This window comes from Saccostrea echinata, unplaced genomic scaffold (assembly GCF_033153115.1).
Source record: "Saccostrea echinata isolate AGI-Se365-2 ecotype Australia unplaced genomic scaffold, CSIRO_AGI_Sech_v1 ptg000029l, whole genome shotgun sequence".
In the NCBI taxonomy this organism is placed as follows: domain Eukaryota; kingdom Metazoa; phylum Mollusca; class Bivalvia; order Ostreida; family Ostreidae; genus Saccostrea; species Saccostrea echinata.
In genome coordinates, this window is record NW_026889778.1 from 10,891,569 (window position 1) to 10,916,801 (window position 25,233).

Sequence of the window (25,233 nt, forward strand, 5' to 3'; positions counted from 1 at the left end):
ATCTGTTTTTTTTTTTTTTTTTTTTTTTTTTTTTTTTTTTTTGTTATAATTATCCAAGGTGTGCAAAGCGGGAACACACTCATTTATGTCTATAAATACCCTCCTCTACATACAAAATCTATATCGCTCAGAGTTCAGTTTCAAGATCCTCGCCCCTGTCCTTAAAAAACCGACAACGACATAAATGTTACTCTTCAATTTCTCTTGAAATGCCCATAAATATTATGAGAGCAGTCAATTTTACTTAGCCTTAAGAAAAAAGAAATTCTAGTGTAGCCCATAGGCTGTAGTGACCTGCCAAACGTAAGTCGTTTAACATACATGTAGGTAGAATAGTGACTCTTCCTTCGGCATTGAAAGTCAATAATTTTCGGTTTAGACATTAAAATCTAAAGCCCCTCTAGATACGCGCAAGCCTTGGACATGTAAGCGGGTAATGATTCATATCACATCATCATTTAAAACACACACACATAAACAACTGTAATATACATGTATATATATATATATATATATATATATATATATATATATATATATATATATATATATATATATATATATATATATATATATATATATATATATAAGAAGAAGTTAGAATTAAAAGCAGAAATTAAAATCAGAAAAAAATAATATAAAATTGGAATTTATAATAAAAACAAAAAATAAAAACTAAATTATTTATTTTATTGGAAAAAAAGAAGATTATAGAATGCAAAGGCATCGGAAGCAAGTTGAAAAAAAGGAGGGGGCTAAACCAACAAACACACTTGGGGGCTAGGCCCCAATTTTCAATGCCTATATTATATATATTATATATTGTATGACTATCTTTGCAAAAATGGCGGGGGGGGGGGAGGGGGGGGATAAGCCCTAGGTTACGACGCCTATTGATAAAAATTTGTAGACTTATGAATTGTCTTTGTGTTTTATTCAAAGCGCGGCAATTTAGTGTCCGGAAATCAAAGTTTACAACATCAAAAATACACACATTCACAGTATAAACCCAAAGTCAACACAGTTGTATGTTCAGAAACTACGTGATAGGATGTTGGAATTACCTACTTGCATATGTACATGTAGCTATAGACTATGAAACTGATACGATTGCAAGATTGGATTCATAAAATTACAAGTCGGGATTTTTTAACACGATTACCTTCCATAATAGGTATGACAATAGTTTGATGATGTTAAGACGAGATTTTTAACATAACTTGAGATAAAAAGTGTAAGACAGATGAGAATATATTGCAGATTAAGTTAACGATGGAATATAAAGATTAAGAAGTTTATTAAAACAAACCAGCTGTTTTCTATTCAGTTTATTTCGGAATATGAAGAGAAAAGACACAGTAAATAAATCAATCAAAATTAATAAAGAATATCTTTAAAACAAACGAATTAACGATAAATAGAATTTATTTTAGCTTGATATTTTTTTCAAAACTAAATGTATACCTATTATTTATTTCTTTAATTTTAACCCGTTTTGAAGTTTTGAAATTTTCATTCTTTGTTACTATTTCTTTCATGTATCCATATACTAAAGAAAGAAAATAATCAGATGTTTATTGACACACTAGACGTCTAATTTTTGTAGTATTTCCGCATAAAATTCACCATTTCGATTTTTAAAAATTAAGAATAAATGAGATGGACTTAATAAATGTATAGCGTTACTTCGAATACTATTTCGTTTGAAATCCTAACGGGTTAGGCAACAGGCAATAGCTATAAATACCCTTTTATGCCGTTGAAAGTCAGTATTGTTAAAAAGATTATTTATTATTACAGCTATATAATCGATCACCAAGAAATCATGTAATTTTTTTTTTTTTTTGATTTCTTACTTTAGCACAAGTTATGACTATATAGTGCTACGGAAAATAAATGACAAAGAAAAGTTTTTCTTTCCGTCATTTTTTAAAAATGATTTTAGAATTATTTATTTTGCAATATAAATAGATACCACTAAATATGACATATTCTACGGATATGTTAGCGTAACTCTTATAAAGCGCCCACAGTGAGGAAATGATCACATTAGAACTGCGATAGTTGAGAAATACTGCGCTGATTTAGAGACAGCCCCCCCCCCCCTCCAACGAGAAAGAGTGAGAGATATGGAATCCAGTATGTAAATCTAAATGTGCTTCAATGGTAGACATCACTAGTTACGTTTTAGGGTATACGTACTGCGTGTATAAAAATATTTTGAATTTCCAATTTAAATTGTTTTCCATGGCTTTCATTACTTTAATTTGGAAGCAAATCTTTTCTTTCCTAGTAACACTAAAATGGATGCCTAAACTTAGAAATAGATTTAAATATACATGCAGTATAACCCCCCCCCCCCCCCAAAATCATACATTGCTTGGAACCTGCACGATTAAAAACTTATATATAAAATAATTAAAACAATCTAACCCAAGGTCTACCTTCCTTTCAAGCATCATAAGCTATATATTTTATAGAATTTAACAGTAAAAATGAAACTGTAAACATTCGTCAACCGTCAATGATTGGGAAGTAAGTGGCTTTGTTCATTTCTGAGACGTGCTTTCTCTGATATCTGCGCCCAAGAGAAATTAATTGAAGGTCATCATAATGATCACGATGCAGTCTAACTAAAATTTATTCTATGCTTTATTATTTATTATGTAAAGCATTATGTTACAAATAAGAGAACGATTAGGCCAATTTAACATAGATTACAATGGCTTTTGAGATGATTTTATGATGAATAAAAAAAAAAAATCATAATTATACCATCACAAAGCAGGAAAGAAACTTTTGTGTATTCAAGTGACGGACTCTCAGCTTTTTTTTAAAAAGCTAACCTTGTTTATTTATAAGTATAGAAATATTACGTTTGGAGGTGAAAACCAATTCCGTTTTAGAAAATAAAGTAATGATTTTTGTTGAATAATATCCTTTAGTCTATCATGTATAAATATTTCACAGGTGTTCTGATAGCAAGATGTTAAGGCGAAATTTCGATGCTATAGGGAAATCGGTTAAATAACTGAGATAACTCTTGCATCGCAAAATTTCATAAAACGACTATCTATTTTCTAAGAAAAATACTATTGAAAATATTTTTTACCGTATGATACTCAATATGTTCATGTCTATGTCTCATATGACCTTTATGACTCAGACCAAAATTATTGTGATCAAAGTACCGAAATAATTTATAATGTGTGAAGTAAAATTGTGTAGAATATTTTTTTCCCATGGAATATAGACTCAATATCTTCAGTTAACTGTAATCATGACATTTTAATTATTTATTCCTCACAGATATCATCTCAGGAACAAAGGCCCATCAACGAAAGAAAAGCAACCCTTGAAGAGAAAAATGCAGCAAGGATGATTCGTCGCTGGAGAAAGAATCATCCTTTGTCCATTGCCAAATGCCACAACCCATTGACAGGGGCTCAGGAAAAACGTATTATGGTTGATGGTAAAATGGTTTTAAAGTTAAGTGAAATCAATTTCGCGACAAAACAGGCATTCGAGGAAAGTAAAGGCGCGGGTTCACGAAAAATTCGACATCTTTTTAAAATCTGTTTTCAGCGGCGTAACACATCGGAAGGTGCAAACGTCTCTTAAATCTCTTCCCGAAAAGCAGTCTGTCAATCCAATTTTCGATAATGTTGCTCCTCTAAAACCCATTCGTGCGACTTCGATACAAGAACGCCACCAAATCGACTTAGTTGACATGTCGCGACACACGGAATTTTATGACGGTAGAGAGTACAAGTATATTTTGTCGGTTTTAGACGTTTTCAGTCGTTACATATGGCCTCGCCCGCTCCACTCGAAAGAAAGCACGGAAATTGCAGACGCGTTGGAGTCCATATATCAAAGCGAAGGACCGCCGAAAATCATACAATGCGATAATGGTCGAAAATTTCATGGTGGGGTAACCCGATTGACCGAGGTATTAGGTTGTCAAATTATCAACAGCAGACCGTATTATCCGCAAAGTCAAGGGAAAATTGAATCGTCGCATAAATCCTCGAAATCAAAACTTAAGTACGACCTACTAAAAACAAGCGATTCGAACTGGGTTCGCGATTTATCCAAATACGCGATGTTGCGCAATGAGGAGTATCACTCTTCTTTAAAGGCGTCTCCATTTTACGTATATCACGGACGGGAATCTAATCGTGTGCGTAAGTCTACTCGTCTTGGGCCAACCGTTTCAAATCACGTTTCTAGAGAGTTGAAAAAGCAATCCGCTGTTCGCAAGGCAGCCTTGCTGGCATCGAAAAAACGCGAAAAAACCATGATAAAGCACCATTTCAAAAAACATCAAGTTAGTGTCTATAGTATGGGCGACGAAGTGTTCGTAAAATCTCAAACTCGGAAAAACTACAATAAAGCTAGGCCCCGTTTTGAAAGAGGAAAAATAATAGACACAAAACACAACGCGTTCTCTTACAAAATCAGGTTTACTGGCAACAGCAATCGCCGGATGGTACTATATTGTCGATTTTAAATTTAAAAAATAACGGATAAAACGTGCAAATCTTCCCGCATAAACGCGTTCATTATCGTTCTTATTACCCTAATAATTTATAAACACTGTCAGTATATGGTGGTATGGCCTTTTCCCTCTGATTAGGCTTCCAGTTGGAGCCACCATTCGCGCCAAATGCATAACGTAATGCTAAAATGTGGAACGGCCTGTCTCCTTACGAGTTGGTTTCCAGTTGGATCCACATTTCGCGGAAATATAGGTAAACGTGTAACAGAAGAAAAATATTTATTTATTTATTGAACTATTGTATTTATTTAAAAAAAAAAGAGAATAAAAAGACTCTTAACAGGAGATGCCTCCACGTGGCAAGAGTTGGGCAACAGTTTTACTGGCAGAAATCTCCTAGAATTTGCTTCCTAGTACAGGTAAGGTGAAAATAATTTTTAACAAACTTATTCAGAGAATTTGTGTCCTTAAAGAAAAAAAGAAGAGCAATTACACCCCAAGAACAACTAGGTGATTGACATTGCTAGAAAACAAATGCAAAGAATAAATGACCACAAATACTTGTACATATTCAGGTTCGATATTGTTAAAAAAAAATGCACATTACATGGTGTCTATTTAGCCTTTACTAAACAGTTCTAATAAATGTAATTAGAAAATCAAGTCCGCCGACGACCTGTATTTCCACATGCTCCTAGTGCGACGCGACTTCTAATTAATACAAACGGGGAGCAACTTTAAACGGTGAGTGTGATCGATGCCAACAAATTTCCAATTTTCTTCTGAACAGAAAACAAAACTACTAGATTAAAAAAAAAAGAAGAAAGAAACAGGGCGGGACACTTTGAAAGCCTCCACAAAATTAAATTGGCAGAAAGCTTCTGGAATACGCTTTCTAGTACTTGTAAAATTATTATTTTTTATTTGTTCGTTTGATCTCGGGATCAAGCACGTATTTAGCAGTTCTTTTTTCTGTCCCAACTCACTGAAGTTTAAATTTCATACTTGTTTTCATCAACACTCCCCTCCCTTTTCCCAACAAAATGTTATGAACATTTCAAATTTGTTTAATATTCAGGCACGTATTTTTAATGCATAGTGATTTCTGTAAATATTTCTTTAATCAAAAAAAAAAAAAAACAAAACAAAAAAAAAAACAACAAAAAAAAAAAAAAAAAAAAAAAAACAAAACAAAACAAAACAAAACAAAACAAACAAACAACAAACTCAGTTTCATGTAAACTATGCACGTTTTTTGGAGCACTGTCATTATCGATATCGGGCCTCACTATCTCATTAGCTTTTTATCAAGTCGACAGCGACCAATTTTTCTCTCTCCATCCCCACCCCTTCATTCCAGACATCGATAACTTCTTTTAACAAATATTTATTCAATGCAATTCATAATGTTTGAAAGTCAGCGAAATGATAATTCGCTGCAATGTTTCATAACACAGTATATATTTATATTGCGCGTCGATAAAAAGTCGGGGAGGGGGGGGGGTATCTAATAGATGTTAAACCAATTTAAATTTTTACATTATTTTTTTATTTTTGGATCAATTTTTAATTCTCTACGTAGAGGAGTAAACATTACCGCTACAATGCCTCTTCCATTAGCCAGCGCCTTATACGTACAGAAAAATGTACACGTACATGCATAAGATACGTATTCCATGCTCATTAAAAGTAAAAGGGTTTTTATTTGGTAAAGTTTTTTCCACACTTTATTATTTTAAATCCTTAGCAATTTTCTAAAAGACACATTTCTGAGTGCTTTTTCCTTCACATCTCCAGACATTGGAATTTTTGAATGTCTTATAGTATTTCGATTTTCGATAACAAACTGAATTAAATAGATTTCAAATTTAATTGTTATTCGACTACATTGTGGGTAAATTATATAAATATAGGACTCAATTTCTGAGTCATCGATGGCAGATTCGTGTATGTAGCGGTAATGAGAGTTAATCGTCTTATTGATAAGATGTAGGGGTAATGAGCGCCCGAAATTTAAATGGAGAGTAGAGGTAATGCGTAAATTTTTTTAACAGTGAAGCGGTAATTTTAGTACTCACAGCATACTTATCGATGAGTATATTTAAGCATTACTAATTAATAACTAATTTCCCATTAATAAGAGTCCCGATAATTGATTTCAAAGCCCAAACGGTATAACTTTAGAAATTAAATTTTTTAATCATACGTAATAGCTATTTTTAATTTGACAACTGCATTTTGAATCATAAGTTGAGAGAGTGAGGTGATAATTATTTAATTTAATAATTTAATTATTTAATTTCATAATTTGCCTCGAGTTTGTTATAACTATGAACTTTGCAATTTTAATTTTTAGCCATCATGAGAGTCGCCTTCCTCGGTTCCTCCTACGTGAAGCGAGCTTCAAACTTTACAGACTTTGTTATGCCATTAAAAGTAGGGTGGTTTGGAGTTGGTGGCATGACAGCCTCTCAACCCTGTCCAAATCTCATCTCCAAGATGTCGTGTGTTTAGGGGGAAACGACATTTCCAGTGGAGCCGAGCCGTCTACAGTCATTGGCTGTCTGACAAGCCTTTTCCACCAAATTAAAGTCTTGAGTCCCCGGCAACCTGAGATTTTCTTCACAGAGATTGTCTCTAGGGGAAAATTTCGAATTTCTATGCAGCGAGAGGAGTTTGACGCAAGACGGAGGACTGTCAACAATAAGATGAAGAAAATCCTTGGCAGAACCTACATCAGAATAGACGTCAAATTACCCAGACATTACCTTCCCGATGAAACACACTTCAACGAGGCGGGAATGGTCCTCTTCATGCTTTCAATAAGCAAAGCAGTCAAGAGTCGCTCCTATGAGTAGGAAATAAACGGCCCTTTTAAGGGCCATTCAATTATTCGAAAAGATACCTCTGAATACAGACGTAGAAACATCGCAGTTGGCATACCTATCAATTTTACCCAGAAAAATACACGTAATACCTATAAAAAATACACATTTTTATAGTATTACGTATTATTCATACTTCTCTGAAATTTGTACAATTGATAGGTACGCCAACTCCTGCTATAAACTTGTCATAACTTGCGCAAAACCCTGTAATTTGGTAAACAAGATACATATTGACTCTAGCGTCAAAAATCGGCCGCAGACCAGTTGTTCCTTTTATGAGGCAACAAACTGAAATTGCTTGATCTGTTATTAATAAAATTTATCATATATTAATCTATAAATATATCCCGGTGACATAAAACTGCATGCGACATTGCAGGCGCGGATTTTATTTCAATTACCGATTTTTCTTCATGCATAATTATAGAAAGCCTCTCACGGAACATTTACTTTAGTAAAACACAACAAATATTTGGGATCTCTCTCTCTCTCTCTCTCTCTCTCTCTCTCTCTCTCTAATATATCCAAAGGAGGATGTTGAAACCCCCACAACTCCATCAGATCAGCTACTGCATTTCTTCTCCTTGGCGGGAAAATGCTTGACACATTGTAAAACGCGCTTTATCCTTGTCTGCTGAAGTAAAAATGTCGTTATATTCTGTCTTTTGAGAAATTAAAATTTTATCATATTTAAAAAAAAAAACCATAGGAAATTTATATTTACACGTCATTTTAAAAAAAGATACAATAAATCCAACATTTGTAAATATTTCAAGCAACATACCATTGGATTCTCAAATATATAATTTAGCGAAATTTAATAACAAATATCCATTTTTCGTCCGAAAATAATATAGTTCAATGAAATCATTTATTTTTTTTTTTAATGCGTAATCACTTATTGAAATCTTTTGTAGCCAAGTCAGATAAAATAAACCGTTGTAATTTTTTTTTTCTTAAACAGACAACTTTCATACACCGGTATAGTATCTATATATTGTATTTTGAAAAAAAAAAACCGACTTGAGCTCAACACAACTCCTATATATTTACATCCACTGAGTATTATTTCCTTCGTTTCTTAAAAAAACCAATGCCGTTTAGCGTCAGTAAAGTATATAGATATAAATATAAACAATAAACGTTCTTATATATTTCTACAACAGCTGCAATATTAATTCATAAACTAGTACTAACAAACTAAGAAAACATTTTATTGTTTAAAAATATTCAAAGCTTGTACATGCACCTGTGCAAACATAGAAATAATATATCCAATTTTCAGTATCAACACGAGATTGTGTATACAGTATAAGAAAAGTTTTTTTTATTCGTTTATAAAATTGGCGGATATTTCTGAAGGCAGACATTATTACAAGTGTGGTTAAAGAAATATATATTTTATTGCGCGAAAAGACATATCAAGAAAAAGGCTGGATAATAGGGGGACACACTGAAATGATAATAATGAAATATAACGTTATTTTCAATCTTGTAAGGGCGGACATAGTGTGACGATTTTTTCGGACGATATTTCCAATCCAAAATATTGACGGACATTTCTTAACGGCGGACATAATGTGACCAGTGACGAATTTACCGAGAAAAGGCGCGGACATTTCGTGGCGGCGAACATAATATGACAATTTTTTTGGAAGAAAGGCGGACATTTCATGACGGCGGACATAGTGTGACGATTTTTTCGGACGAAAGGCGGACATTTCGTGGCGGCGGACATAGTGTGACGATTTTTTTGGAAAAAAAGCGGACATTTCGTGACGGCGGACATAACGTGACGCTTTTTCTGAAAAAGAGGCGGACATTTCGTGACGGCGGACATAATGTGACGGCGGACAAAACGTGACTCAACAGTAGGTCTAATTTGGGTGCCCTGGGATGTACCAAAATATATATCTGCATACCCTATGTGTCTCATTTATTCACAAAATACTCATGACATTACGTCCCGACGAACCAGTAATATTTTGATTGCCAACGAACATTTGACTCCGGTGAATTAAAATTATTCCACTGTAATATACTTTATTATTTGTAAGGCATGGAAATGATATTATTGTTCAGTAATCGTTAAAAATCGGGTCATACTAGCTGCAAACGAATTGAATTTTTTCGTTTACGTGTTGAAAATTAATATCAGTTCTACGTATCATGCCTTTTTAGATACAGTAGAATGCAATTTTGTACAAATGAAGTCAGTACTTACTGGTTCTTGGAAATTCTTTCCTTGAACGATGATGGTTTTAGATTGATCCTGTGGCATCAGTAAGGGACCGGTCTGAATTGTGTCCACCTTGGGGCAAAAATGTTTCCCTTGTTTGCCTTCAAAACCCTTCAAGTCATTAAAAAGCAAATATCGTGACGTATGTTCGTTTTGAATTGATCATATCATAGGTTAAATGTCCAAGGCTTGAATTAATTAATAGATCAATGATTGCGATCCTTCATAATTAGGGATATTGAGCGCTTTGTATTACCAATATTATGGTTGCATATATCTGCCCCCTACATTCAAGACGAATTATGTTTCATATGCAACATAATTATGATATTATAATATTAGACTTTCGACTTATTAATGTCAAAATGCAAAATAATGTTGGCGTGCAAGTTACCTGGTTACACTTTAGAGAATCTAATTTTAATGTTAGTAAACTTGCTTGCTTACGCCTTATATGACATAATACAGCCACGATAAAACAGAATTATGCTGACATGCGATTAATTTATGTCAATATACAATATAATTAGGAAGACATGCACCTTTTTTTATGTCAACATGCAAGATAATTATCTAAACACGCGACTTAATTATGTCAAAATGCGAGATATGTATGTTGACATGCAACTTATTATCTTGCATTTTGGCATAAATATCTTGCATGTTAAAATATAACTCGCATATTGACATAAATAAGTCACATGTTGACATTAATAAGTCGCATGTTGATATAATAATCATTTTTAGATAATTGTTTTATTGAACCTGTGTGTGCATTTGATTTAAGATGATTTGGTGAAATGTCAATCTGGCACATCCTTACCACTGTTCAGAGCAACACCTCATTTGTAGCCCTAAGGCCTTTTCATGAAGAATCGTACAATTAAGATTAAAATCTGATAACTCTGCAATTTTTTGCTTAATAATTATTTTTTTTTTTGCAGGATTATTCACAATAAATAATCATGTAATAGAATGTAAGATTTTTGTGACCTACTTTTAATTTATGATTACGCAGCTATGTTAAGGCTTCCCGACGCTTTAAAATGTTCTCAAAACATAATAATTCATTGCGAGGTCGGTTTTTGTTTTAATTTATAAGTATTGTACTTAAGTACCTTTTATTATATAGAGGGTTCCCTCCGCTATATATTAACATATTTGTTATTATATCACATGACTTTGTTGATCACATGAAGGGTCATTTATAATTTTTTGAAGTGTTTCACATAAATCGCTTCGGCGCAGCTGATTAACACAATCATTATTAACATATTATTATATAAATAAACTCACTCTATCCTTGTGTACCCGAAATGTGCTTGGGAAAAGTCATAGAATTACTTGGGTATAAAATTTTTCATGAGAAATTCAACTTACCTACAAATTTGAAGGTATTTTCCACACAATATCATGATCTGTATTAAAACAAAGCCATCACAAATTTCCCCCAAGCAAGATTCAGTTAGAGAACAATCTCTGCTCACAGATTTCCACGAAAAATCTCAAATTAATTCTCATTGATCACCTGCGCCAGACTCTTTAATACACACAAAATAAATTCTACCTCCAACCACGGGTATAAAACAGAGAACATTTCAAAAGCATATTTTTCGTAAGCATTTTGAACATGCTGAATTTCAATCAAGGGCATGTAAGCGATGTATTTTTAAAATATTCGGCCATATAAGACTTAAAAACCTTTAACAACCCGTGAATTTCACTTAGATATCTAGCATTTTACATGCAGTTTGAATTAAAGTGTAAAGTTCATGACACTCTCCCCGTCATAGCACCTCAAGTTGGCAGTGACTTGACGTCATTTTCCATTATGAAGTAATATTCTGGAAGTTCAGAGAAGTGAAGGCACAGAGTGCACTGTGATATTCTACGGGAAGCCTTAACCTACCTGCGTGTAATAATAATTATTATTTTTTAAATTTTCTTTTTTTTTCTTTCTTTCTTTCTTTCTTTTTTTTTTTTGAGGGGAGAGAAAAAAATTATTTAAAAAAAAATATTTGTGCAAAGGTCTACAACTATCTTTCCTGCAGTCCTGTAATTCGCAGGTTCCCTTTAACAGCTCACAATATTGGGGTTGTTGCAAAACACGATCATTAAAGGGGAAAATGAGTTAAAAATTTTGTTATTGTACACAAAATCTCGCATCTCATATATAAAGAAACGCAATTACATAGTGAGCTGCTGATAAAAACAAAAGATTTGAAATTAATCGCTAAATTGGAGTGAAATGGGGATATCTTCTATCATGGTTGCTGATGTTGTAGTATTGACTGATACTTCAGAGAAATAAAATTCCTCACATACAAAATCGAGCTGAGTCAGTCATTATCTTTTTACTCTCATAAGGGAAAGATACATGAAAAATCAGTTATTAAATGTATTTGGGAAATAGATCCTTTGCTTGAACTCTACCTGTAAATATGTAACTGTTTATAGGGGTTTTGCTGTAGTATTAAGCGTTCATTTTTTATGGCCGCAGTTCTAGCTTAGTTGAGTCTTTTTTTTTAAATGATCTGGACGTCTGGTCGCTGATCATGAAACAGACTTAAACTTAAGTCAAATTTTCAATCGCCTGTAAAATGTTTATTAAGAGAAACATATGCAAGCAGATAAACAAACAACTATAGCTATAGTGGAAATAAACTCACAATATATTTTATGCCGTTTTGTGGATAAGTATCCTGAAAAAGAAATTATGCATTGTATATAAATTTGTTTTCCACTTGATATGTAAATTACTCTTAATATGACAATTTCGTAATTATTCTTAAGTGTTGTCATTAGGAAATCTAAGGATTGACCCTAATAAAATATCATATTAATATGCACAATTATACCATTTCTATCTAAAATTAGTGATTCAAAACAGTTGTGTGTACTATAAGTCTATGCGTTTTTAGTGGTTCAGTTGCGAATTTGATCGCGAAAATACCGCGGATATTAATTCTTCGCGTCGAATGTGCAACACAGTAAAATTTCAAATGATAGAAAAACCTGAAAATGAATTATTTATCGCATTTAATGCAGTACTTACGTATGGCACGTGCTAAATATCGGAAGACACATTGACAAACAGTTCATATACAAAATTTCATTATATTCGATTTTTGAGCATTGAAAGAGCTATTTGTTGATTTTGAAAGTGGAAGTAAAGCCAAACGTTAAAGAATCAAATGCTGCTATTATTTTATTTGCAAACAAAAATATTGTTTCATTTCATAAAAAAATACTTACATTTCGACTTCTGACACTTTCCCCCGAGCAGAAATCAGTATTATACTGACACTTGTTTTCTCTCATACACCAGTCACACCAGTAAACATTGTCCACACATCTAGTACAACTGAAAAAAAAAATAGAGTCAAAATCAGGGTTTTTAAAGAATTATTTACTAAAAATACAGAACAACTCTTCCAAAACTTTTAAATTCTAATCAAAATTTTGAAACAGTTAATCTTCCTGTTTTTCGATCAACCTGGTAAAACTACTGCAATTGTAGACAATATAAGGTGTTGACACAATCACTAGTCCTGTCTCAATAGATTGAATACTCAGGCTTATGTTGATATGTCCTACAAAAAAAATATGCTGCTTAAAATAAACTTCAAGACAAATATATTTTTTTTCTTTTGCAGTATACATGTACAGAAAAATATAAATGTGTGTGATTTTAAGAGATGGTAATTTATAACCTGTTAAGTGGCCTATGTCGGAATAATGGTGATCGGTTCAAAAATCTCTAATCATTATTGCTCATAAAAAATCTTCAAAATGTGGTAATTTGAAAGCAATTTTCTTAACGTTCAGTTTAAAAAGATAAACCTCTGAACGAAAGGGTTCCCCCCCCCCCCGATTATTAGTCAATTTTTATAACTAGATGTATAACTTTTTTTTTTTTTTTTTTTTTTTTTTTTTTTTTTTTTTTTTTTATAAGAGACGATTCTGAACCCAAGAACTGTAGAGGAATATGTCTTGTTAGCAACCAATGTAAACATTTTATCTCTGTCTTAATATACTTTGTTTCATAGTCAGAATGTTATAATGTTGTTACTGATGCACAATTTGGTTTGAGATCGAAATGTATTACTACTGATGTCAATTGGCACTACATACATGTACTGTAATTAGTACCGCATTTACAAAGAACAAAAGACTGTACTGATTATTTAAAAAAAAGTACGACTTGCCAATAGACCTAAGCTTGGGTTGAAAAAGTCAAAAAGTTGGATTCCATAAATTGACTTCAAGGTTAACTCTTACGTGTGTTTTAAGGATTATATACAAATGTAATAGCATGTGAAACTTTGGAACGTTTATTGGGTGATTTTTTACCAGCAGTCTTGGTTTGTTGCACGGTGATGTACTTCCACCCATTTTAATTGAATCAACCTTAATATGTAAATTATTTTTAAAATTATTCTTTAAAGTCTGGATGTGTACCAAATGTTATCATTTTGTTTTTAGTGAGCGCAGATAATCTGGAACTTTGACTGAAACAGTTGTTAGTCTTCAATCACCGTTGAATAAAATATCAAGATAACGAAAAGTTATCAAGCTCGAAAGTCTCTAGAGACAATACAGATTGTGAGCAGAGAAAACACGGGCCAGTATATTAAACATCAGATGTGGGATCAGATGTCATGGATGAGTAGGCATCCCCTGTCGACCGGACACACACGCCGATTGTTCCTTGTCATGATCGATCAAACGGAAAAAAATTGGTAGAAAATTCAGTGTGAAAATAATGGCCAAACAATTTGTATAAAAAAAAACGTCAGTCAACATTCGATTTAACGACAAATTGCATTTGCTGACAAGGACATTGTATCGAATAGAATTTGCGAAATGTTCACTTTTAACGAGACCGTTGATATCCTAACATCATCAACGTATTTGGCAATAATTTGCCTCGTTTTAGGAATTGTTTGTACGTAGAGCATGCCCTTACGTATCGAATCAACTGAGAGGTATAAACTCCATATGCAGGTGACAATTGTATATTGCTACATAAATAATGAAGTTGACGATAGAAAAGTTGAGGCCACCACGTTTATCATAAAGTTTGTTATTAGTTTGCCATCAGTATTTTTTTTCTAGTAAAATATACAAATATGAAACAGATGTGCCTGACTTTGTGGCGTCTTTCTTTTCAAGTTGAAAGAGATATATCAACGTAACAATGAAAATGAGTTTTGTTAATTGATAAAACTTCGTCAATATATCTAAATCTTGAATTGAAGGCCACAGAAAGAAATTTCTTCTTTTCATGTAGGCATTTTTGATAAAATGCTGCTTCATATGATTACAAAAATAATGTGCTAATAACATGGCGCAATTAGTACCCATGAGAATTCCAACAGATTGTCGGAAGACTTAATATTCAAGAACTACATAAATATTGTCAATCAGAAACTCAAGTATATTTTAAAAATTACGTATGATTTTGAAGAATTTCCTCCTTATAAAGGGGACTATAAGTTAGATTACCATTTGCAAAAATCAATCAAAGTTTCTCTAAAATACAATCAAAATAATGAGCTTTAAAAACAAAGACAATGTTGTTAACTGCTTTGTTAGCTGGGACCAGCACATATTGATTGTGTAATGTATCTTATTCTTTTCTTACTTCTGAATTATCGAAGACAGAAGTATAGATGGTTTACATATCGATATTTCAACATCCATCTGATCCTTTTGATCAATTGAAATATAATCAATGTAGATCATGAGAGCTACAGATTAATGTGGATAAAGTGGATAAAAATTATTGTTTTTTTTTTAGAGAAGAGAAAAGGTGAGAGAATGTCAAAATGGTACATAAATGGTAAATCAATGTTATCCACTTGAAATTGTTGAACAAAGGAATTTACTTGCGTGTGAAATTTGAGATACTTTTTTAAAAGCTCTAAAAATGTCTTCTAGATCTGAAAAAGAACTTGCTTATCAACCTTAACTTTATAAAGTTTACCGTAGTTAACTAAGTTTACTATAGATCTACTATGAAACTCTACTCGAGAATTTTTTTGAGAATTCAGAGGCTATAATCTCTTGCAATCGATATCAGTGATTCAAAAATTTTGAAATAATAAGTTAATACACATGTAATAGTTCCACTTAATATAAAAATGTGCATGTATGAAGTGGAGAATATGAAATATAACAATCTGAAATCCATAGTAAAAATACTTTGATTTACTATATTGTAAGCTATAATACTATAGTAACTGTAATTAACAATAGATAACTGTAGTGCTCTTTTTATGGGAAGATTATTATATTGGAAAAGAATACCAGTAAAAAGTCCTTTTCAAAAATCTATTATTAGTTCGTTTATCAGCTTGACGTTACATTCTTTCCATGTCCTTCCTGATTTTCAAGATATTATGAAGTGACCAAGCAATTTCATTTCTCAATGAATTTAACCTAGTTATCCTAATGTATTTATTAGAAATGAAGTTAGGAATATTTATATCTTCAGATCAACTTTTTCCTTTTGTTTCTCTCAATAACAGATATATTTTTAAGTATCTTTGGCACTTCATGCCGACTCTTCCCAAATTTACAGGTCTGGTTGTCTCAATAACTGAAAAAAAATTCACGCTTACTCTTCCTAAGTTTGCAGGTGAAGAAAGCTCGACATGCTTAATTTGAATATGTAGTCTGATGTTCAAGAAATCTGGACATGTGGTGTTCATTATAACGTATACACATACCGTTCATAAAATTTTACATGGTGCATTGGGCAAAACTCTCTCTCTCTCTCTCTCTCTCTCTCTCTCTCTCTGTTTAAGAATTCGGGAAATAAAATGGTACAAATTTCTGAGGTAAAAGCAAAGTGATACTTAGTGATATTTAATTGCCATCCTTTGATTAGAAAACTTCTGACGTTTAATTTCTGAGAGTAATTGAAATGGTTTTTGTATACCAGGAAGCCCCTGTGCACGAGATATCCAGCATCAGGGAATACAATGAAAAATGGATTATATATACAATCCACATTCACATTTTAGAAATAAGTTATATGTTTTATATCCTTTGTCTCCTCCATAGCACATGATACCACCTGTAAATTTTGAGGTCAGTGTTTGCTCTGCTCCAAATTTGTATCGGTTTATTGGACTTTCGAGATTGAACACTGTTTGTTATCTTCATATTTGACTTCAACTTTTCGAATGACCATTGTTGGATTATAAGTAACACGTACAACTCTAGGTTAACTGCGCCGTATAAATCGGTCCTGTCAAAATCAAATCCACTTGACAATTTTAAAAACTTTCTTGTTTTTCTTTTTTTTAAGAATGGAATTCTAAAATTACGTTTTCTTTAAAATGGAAAAAAACACGCTTCATCCTACTCCTCAAAAACCTTCAGGCCAAAAAAGGGGGGAAAAAGAAAGAAAGAAAAATGAAAGAAATAGAAATGAAACAAAAAATAAAAAGAAACAGTTTTCTTTTAAAGATACAATTATTCAAATTTAAGAATTAAATAATTTTGGCTCTGAAATTGAGGATTCAACGAAAATAAAACCCCTTTGTGTTAATTAATGTTTTTACCCAGACTGCTGTTGAAGATGGGTTTTAGATCATCGACATTAGGGTTTGTACACTCAATACCAGAACTCCACTGACGAGCTGCGGGTATTCTTTTATCACCATTAGGAAAACTGAACACACAGCTGTAGGAGGTATTGTCATCTCGAGGCAGATCTATAATTGTTAGATACAACTAACAAAAAGTAAAAAAAAAAAAAAATCATAATAAGGATTATCTAATGAATTTTTTTTACAGATCTTAATTTTCCGGGTCTATAAGAGGGTGGGTGTTTTCGTCTTTTTCTGGAGATTTTAAATAGAAAAAGATTCGGAGAATTTCGCTGAAGCATAATTATTCCCTACTTGTCAAATTGCCTATAAAACATGTACTTCTGATCTGTGGTTTTTTAACATTAAACCAGAAATTAGAAATTGTAAATCCATTATCACACAAAAAAAAAAAAAAAAAAAAAAAAAAAAAAAAAAAAAATTATGTTCCACAAAAGGTTGCATAGATTGTAAATATATATATTTTTTCTATGGGTCCATATTCCAATGCATTCAAAATCAAGCTTTTTTAAAAACGAACTGTTGATAAAAATATGCATTAACATTTCGTAATTAGGGTAAGGTCACAACTGTAGAAAAGACCAAAATTTTACAAAGAAAAAAACAATCGGCAACTTTGCTACATAAATATACGACGCCATTGGAGGGCCAGAAAAATCTCTTGTTAGGGCAATTTGGATCAATCAATTATCTTTTCGAACGGACTAAACACTTTTTCACATGAATTGATTATTGCTTCTGACGAATTAGATATAATACCGACGGGACACCTAACACCAGAGCAAACCCCAAAAATTGAACCCCGGGTTCGCTTTGCGTTCGCTCGGGGTTCGTTATTCAAAAAAAAAAAAAAAAAAAAAAAAATGGTGTGCTTTGGATTCGCTCTGGCTTGCCATGGGTTTTCTAAGGGTTGGCTCTGGGTTTGCTAGAGCGAACCCGGCTTTCGCTTTCACTAAAGCATAAAGAGGACTCGGTTTTATCTTACCGCCCTGTAAGCTTCGCTCCTTGTACATTTCAAATATCCCGTAATTTAAATGGTTCATTGTTGCTCAGTGGCTATAGGAAGTACCTAAACCTGTAAGCGACAAAGGGAAGACTTCCATAAGATTAATAGTACTTCACCATAGATGGATTTTCTTCATAGAATTATCATTAGGGTAGAATGGATTCAGCAAGATGAAATCTAATTTGCAATCTTTTGAGAGAAACTCTTGTCTTTGTTTTTTTTTTTTTACGTAACTTCTTTTTTTTTCATAACTGCGTGAACAAGGGTTGTTTAGAAATAATGTTGAGGACAGTAATTAACTGGAAGATAACTGGTGTTGTTTACATGTATTTTTTTTTTTTAAATGACTATGGGTTGATGATAAGAAAACAAAAGTCGGGCACATTTACCAAAAATTTAAAAAAAAAAAAATACTTTTTATTTTTTTTTTCAATCAATTATTAAATTGTGTTACATATTTTTTTTTAATGAGCGGCTGCCTAATTGACGAGAAAGAGATTGATATGATTTGATTGTTTATTCAGAACAGTTTCGGGTAAGCGTTCCGATTTTCAAAATGAAAATTAATGCATTAATATGTGATACATACGCAGTGAATTCTTTTACGACTTTGTATAAGTCATGTTTTGTTTCTTATCATTCCTCATACCCTCAAAAAGGGCTGAAAATCCCTTTCTCAACCGTCTAAGGATTTGTTATTTCTATATATTCATCGTAATTTCAATGTTTGAATTTAAAAAAAAAAAGCAACCCGGCATCAACGTTTCTTTCGGGATTGTTCAATTTAATGTTCTAATTCGGCGTTTAAATTTTATATATTCAAAACTATCGTTTCCATGTCAGGTAACTAAAGGATTGGGGGGAGGGGGTTGTGGAAAGTTCTAATGTGAGAGGAGTACTTAGCTACACTGTGACAATGGTTACGGAATATACCCTTTAATAAAATATCAGTTATAACAAGACGGAACTTTCACTGCTCTTTTCATCCCCCCATAAATCTCCTCGACAGGTGGATTATTAAACATGTACATGTAGATACATGATGACACCTGCTTATCTATCCAACAATCAATAACTTTATAATCTTAAGGCAATTTAGATAAATTTCAGAGCAAAGAAATTGCAAAATGCAGATCAAATAATAGATCTAAGTTTCTTATTTCAGATTTACGTACATGTACGTGTTTGTATAGGTAGAGGTAAATGTTTATTTTTTTTTCTTATCTCTAATGTGAATGGTGAACAAGAAGAAGAACAAAAGAAATAAAATACCAAATAATTGAATGCATATTGAATGAATATATGTTTCTAAAGAAACGAAATGTAACTAGAGAAAGTTTTTTTTTCGTAATTATCTTTTTAGTTAATCTCTTTTGTTATTTTTTTTTTTAAGTAAAACCTGTCTGAAAAAAAAAACCGCATTGTATAATCAAAAATCTGTACATGTAAAAAATCGATTTCTATGAGAAATAATTTATAAATATGCAATTATCTGAATATTTAATGTTATCTGAGAATTATGATTTATAATATTAAGTACAGGGTGTCCCAGAATATATATACCATTTCAAGATTCTGTAAAACCTTTTGTAATGAACCATGAAATGCATTATAAACATTGCATATACTGTTTAATTTTATTCACATAATTTGACATTAAACAACTGATCCTGGAACTGAAATGGCAGAGGTGAGATCAGGTGTCTATGAGAAGTAAGTATCCCCTTTTGACCGGTCACACCCGCCGTGAGCCCTAAGTATTGATCAGGTAGACTGAATATTCTGTAGTTTAATTTAATTTGTTATAAAAACTAACAAAGTCATTATAACGATCATAGAATTTACGAAATGCTAATTTTAATTGAGGTTGTTAAAATCCCTGCAACATCAACTTATCTGTTAGTAGTCTGCCTTTGTCAGATCATCCTCTTGACTACCAAAAAAGTTTGGAAACGCAGACACCATATGCAGGTGATAACGGAATATTAAAACATGGATGAGTTAAGTTGAAGATGAAAAAGCTGTTGTCATACAATTTAGTCGTAAGTTGAATTGGTTTTTATAATTCATTGTCAGTAAAACATCCAAATATGAAACAGATATGACAGCGTCTGTTGTATCTTTTATTTCTAGTTCACTGGGAGATATCGAGTTTACATACAGTACCAACCAAACATTACATAACATCAAATTGAACCTCCAAAAAGGAACCCCGGGTTCGTTTTGCGTTCGCTCGGAATTTACAAATTAAAAATCTGGGTGCGTTTTAGGTGCACTCTGGTGGGTGTCCGATTTGGGTTCGCTAGAGCGTATCAGGCAGGCGTTCGCTTAAATTCATGGTTGAAGTGGACCCTCATTTTATATATCCGCCTGTGAATCTCGCTCATTATATATTCCAAACATCCAGAATTTATTTCATTGTTGTTTTTTTAGCGGTGATCGGAGGCACTTACATGCATATATAAAAGCGATTAAATGGAGGACTTCAATCAATATTCAGTGCCAGATTTCTTTGTATGTTTTGCGTAAAAGTATCATTTTGAGTGATTAGAGTTTCAACAAGTGGAAAATTCACGATACAGTCTTCAAGGAAGACAATATTTTTGTTGAATTTCATATCCGTAAACATATTTTTTTTCATTACTGCGTTCACAACTCTTATTAACAAAGTTCATGGATATAATAAGTTACCAAAAGTTGTTGTGTACTTTTGTATGATTTATAAGATGATTGTGAATTGATGACAAATACATCTACAGAAAAAAAAGATACATTTACTTAATGTTGTAAAAAGATAACAATCACTCTAGGTAGTTTTTTTTCAATGTTGAAAATTAAAAGGATTTACTTATGGAAAGAATAAAGTGAAATTCAGTACATAAGCTTGTGAGCTATGTTGACTCGTTCCATAGAAATCAATAATCAAATCCGAACATCGGGTATCTAGAACACAAGTCTCAACTACTTTGCTATATCGAGTCATCTACTCTGCTATATCGAGAGTTGACTGTACCTGAAAGTTTCATTTAAAAAGTTAGGGAAAAGAAATCTAGAATGTACATTGGTTATATTTTTAAAGGGTCATTACTGAAACAAATAACTAGAAAATCTAATTAAAACATCGAAATGATCTGAACATTTACAAAAAAAAAAATTCTACTAAAACCCAATGAAATGTCTAGGGGTCTTATTTTAAAAAAATGCTGGAAAGCGACACAAAGTGACAGATGAAGAGAACGCTAGAAGACTAACGGACAAAAAGACTCAACACCTAAACAAACCCCTAGAGAGGAGGAACAGTTACAAGTACCATTAGGCGACTTAAGCATATCTTCTAGTGAAAATGCATACAATTACAAATACAACTGACATTTTTTTTTAACTTTCGTTAATCTTAGTACAGTATATTTTAGATGTAATATGAAAATCAATTCTTACGGTGATGTCTTGTGAGACATGGATCATTGGTGGGGAGACATCAAGAATTTCGAGACATCTGTCTTCTTGCTTTGGACCGTTCACCCATCGACTGCGTATAGGATTGAAGCACTCGAGTTTCAATGAACATCTGGAAGTAAGGAAACAGTTCAAGTAAGGAATTAGTTGATTTCAAGCAAATAAAAATTTATTTGAAATTAATTTAGATTGTGATGATTGATATATTTTCATGTATAAACAATATAAAACATTAGTAGTTATATAGATAAGCTAATTCATTGCAAAGCAAAGGTTAAAATATAAAAGGAATAAAATCAAATAAGTGAAGATATATTATGAGGTGTGCATTTCCAAAAAATAGCAAAACATGAACAAAAGCATTTTTTTCTAAAATAAGTCCAATGGTGAACTATAACTGTAATTATCAATGGAGCCTTAAATGTTTTGGATTTTATTACATAATGCAATGTCTTGAGCCAGTAATGTATTCAAATGTAAAAACATACGGTGAAAAATGACCTGAATAAAATCTAAAGAAAAAAAAAAAAAAAAAAAAAAAAAAAAAAAAAAAAAAAAAAAAAAAAAAAAACATAGACAAAAACAACAACAACAACAAAAAAAAAAACCAAAAACAAAAAACAAAAAAAACAATCCCACCATATTGAACAGACCTATGACCTAGGACACACCATCCACAGTAGGGATCATTACTTAACAGACAGTCTCTACATGTGGCGTACTGGGTACAATTCTGTACTGGAATCTTGGCCACCTGAAAACAGTTCACTGTTCAGTAATATTTATCACCTCACAAATAAATATCTAAAAGTATAATCAGTGTATGTATTTATTTTTTTAAAGAAAAATTACTTAAGTTTGATTTTTATATTATTTAAGTGACTGTAGGAAGGGTTGAAAACTATTAAAATGTATTTCTTCCAAAGCCTATAAATATATCTATTAGTCACAAAAATGCACCGTTTCCCCCTTTTTTCCCATTTAATAAAATTTTATTAATGTGCTTTTTTGTAAAAGAAGTATATATATATATATATATATATATATATATATATATATATATATATATATATATATATATGAATGCTCTCGATCAGCAGCCCATTCTTACTTTTCTGTCACTCATGGCGAAAAGATACATCTGGGAATTGTCAAACACCATATCCTGCTTTATTGCATGACCCTCGTCCACCACAATGACGGAATCATACAACTCTGCTTCCCTGGATGTTCGCAATACCACCTAGCAAAGCAACAATCTGTTATACTGGAAACGCTCATCTGAGAAATTATAAAATTATGAAAATGACCAAAGTGCATGTAACTTTATTATGAAAATGACCAAAGTGCATGTAACTTTAAAGTATACAAGTAAAACATTTCCAATTTAATAACTGATGAGATCTGATGATGGTAAAGCTGAATTAGTGTTTTAAACTACCTATACATGTAATATATCATACATAGCTATTGGGTATGAAGATACAGTCATCATGACCTTCAGTTGGGTCAATGACCATTTATTTCAAATGCACAGCATACTTAATTCGATGTATTTTTTTTTATTTTGCCTCATACTTAACCAATTGTTTGCCAAATACAAATTAACAGGCATACGAGAAAAAAGTACGTTTTTTGGCTTTGTTATGCTCTAGAAATTTAATTTCAAACATTTTTTTTAAACATTTGCTTAAATATTAGTTGAAATTATGAATATGATAATTCATTAAAAATACAGAAGGGCTGTTCTGGAAATATGACGTCATTATTTTTTTTTTCATTTCTTAGTTTTAAACAGAAAAGAACTCAAAATGACTCATGTAAGGGGTTATTTTCCTTACGAAAATAGTGCCAACAGCCGTCGCCCACTTCAATTTTTGGATGTGATGAGCAAAAATGCTTGAGAAATCACAGTTCTTAAAATCTCTATGGGCAATACATGTGGTCTATATATTGTCTGAAAGACTTTTCCACTGAAAATTGATGGCTTGTGCAACTTTTTAAGAAAATACGAGAAATTGTTCATTGAGAAAATCGATTTTTGTGGTCTTACTGCATAGAGGTTGAACAAATCAGAAAGTTCTAATATTAATTTCTAACAACAACTTCATATCTACAAAAAATAAAGATTTGTACTGAAACCGTATCCTACTCTTTCAAAAGCAATCTAGGTGGTCCTTCTTTTCAGTTACAATGTATCTAGGATAAAATATCGTTTTGAAAGTTAAAATGATGATCACAGTAATATACTTTTGGATATATATATATATATATATATATATATATATATATATATATATATATATATATATATATATATATATATATATATATATATATATATATATATATATATATATATATATATATATATATATATAAAGGCTCAAAGGCTCAAGAGACATTAGGAGACGTTAGTTTGTCTTTATCTTTATAGTTTACAGGGTGAGAATAAAAAAATTACACCGACTAGCTACAATAATTTTAAAGTATGTCAAAAATATCTATTTTCGGGTTGTATAATCAGTTGTATGTCAAACATGTGTCGTATTTTCTCTTTTCTGAACACTGATTGGGCTAGATCATTTTCCTTGTTACTCCACTAGCATGGAGTTTGTAAAGTATTGATATTATGTTATAGTACTTTTGACATAACAACATCACTTGGTTTAATCATTTTGTTCTTGATTTACATTTTTTTTTGTTACTGTACATATTGTTATATATTTTTTTCATTCTGAATTACCCTTTAGGTTTGGCATTAAAATTATATTAACATTACTCTTAATTTGACCTAAGATAATTGTGTTCCATACACCTTTCTGATTATAGGCCTGGGATATTATGTAGTACATGTACTTCCCTGATCTGAGCAGAAATAGTTGTGCTACAAGTACCTTTTTCATTAGACTGAAAATACTTGAGAAATAAGATATCATATGATAAAAAGAATATTTTTTTCTTATATCTTTTTAATTTTATTCGCATTACAAAGAAAAAATGCACTATTAAGAATTTGTTATGATAATGCAACATAACAAACATGTACGAAGTCATGTGACGTCACAATCTAGACCTTCCAAGTGTGTCGTGCGTATGAGAAATTCTGATTAACTTCATATCTTCGAAAATTGAATGTCAATTTGATAAATATTGTCATATAAGGAAAGACATTGGCAAATGTAAATATATGTAATTGTTCTACAAGTTTTATTTTATTTAAATTGAGATTTCTGTGTTAATTATGTTTTGACTTCAATCACTGTAACTTTTTCGAATTAGATGTGCGTTGTTTGTGTTTCAATATGAAATTTTAAGATTGTCTTTCTGATATCTAAATCAGTTACCTGTAGATGGTTTTACTTGACGTATGTGTGTTACCTTTCTGATGTATCCATCGGAGGTTCCCAGGAAAGCTACAGTGTGTTCTGTTGTGATAGTGACAGCCAAAGATTCCATGTGGTCTTCTGTTACTGGAAACTGAATGACTGGATTAGAAATTATTGGAGTTTTCCCAGCAA

General features: G+C 31.9%; 1 protein-coding gene across 1 annotated transcript in view; it reads right to left on the reverse strand.

Annotated features, from left to right (window-relative positions):
- Positions 1 to 25,233, reverse strand: part of LOC133195598 (macrophage-stimulating protein receptor-like) — a 99,670-nt gene that overhangs the window by 16,149 nt on the left and 58,288 nt on the right. Inside the window, exons 2-4 of the mRNA XM_061331484.1 lie at positions 12,884 to 12,992; positions 12,298 to 12,330; positions 9,614 to 9,739 (exon numbers count right to left, since the gene is read on the reverse strand). Coding sequence (XP_061187468.1) covers positions 9,614 to 9,739; positions 12,298 to 12,330; positions 12,884 to 12,949 — 225 coding nt within the window. The 5' untranslated portion in view covers positions 12,950 to 12,992. The remainder of the gene's footprint in view (positions 1 to 9,613; positions 9,740 to 12,297; positions 12,331 to 12,883; positions 12,993 to 25,233) is intronic.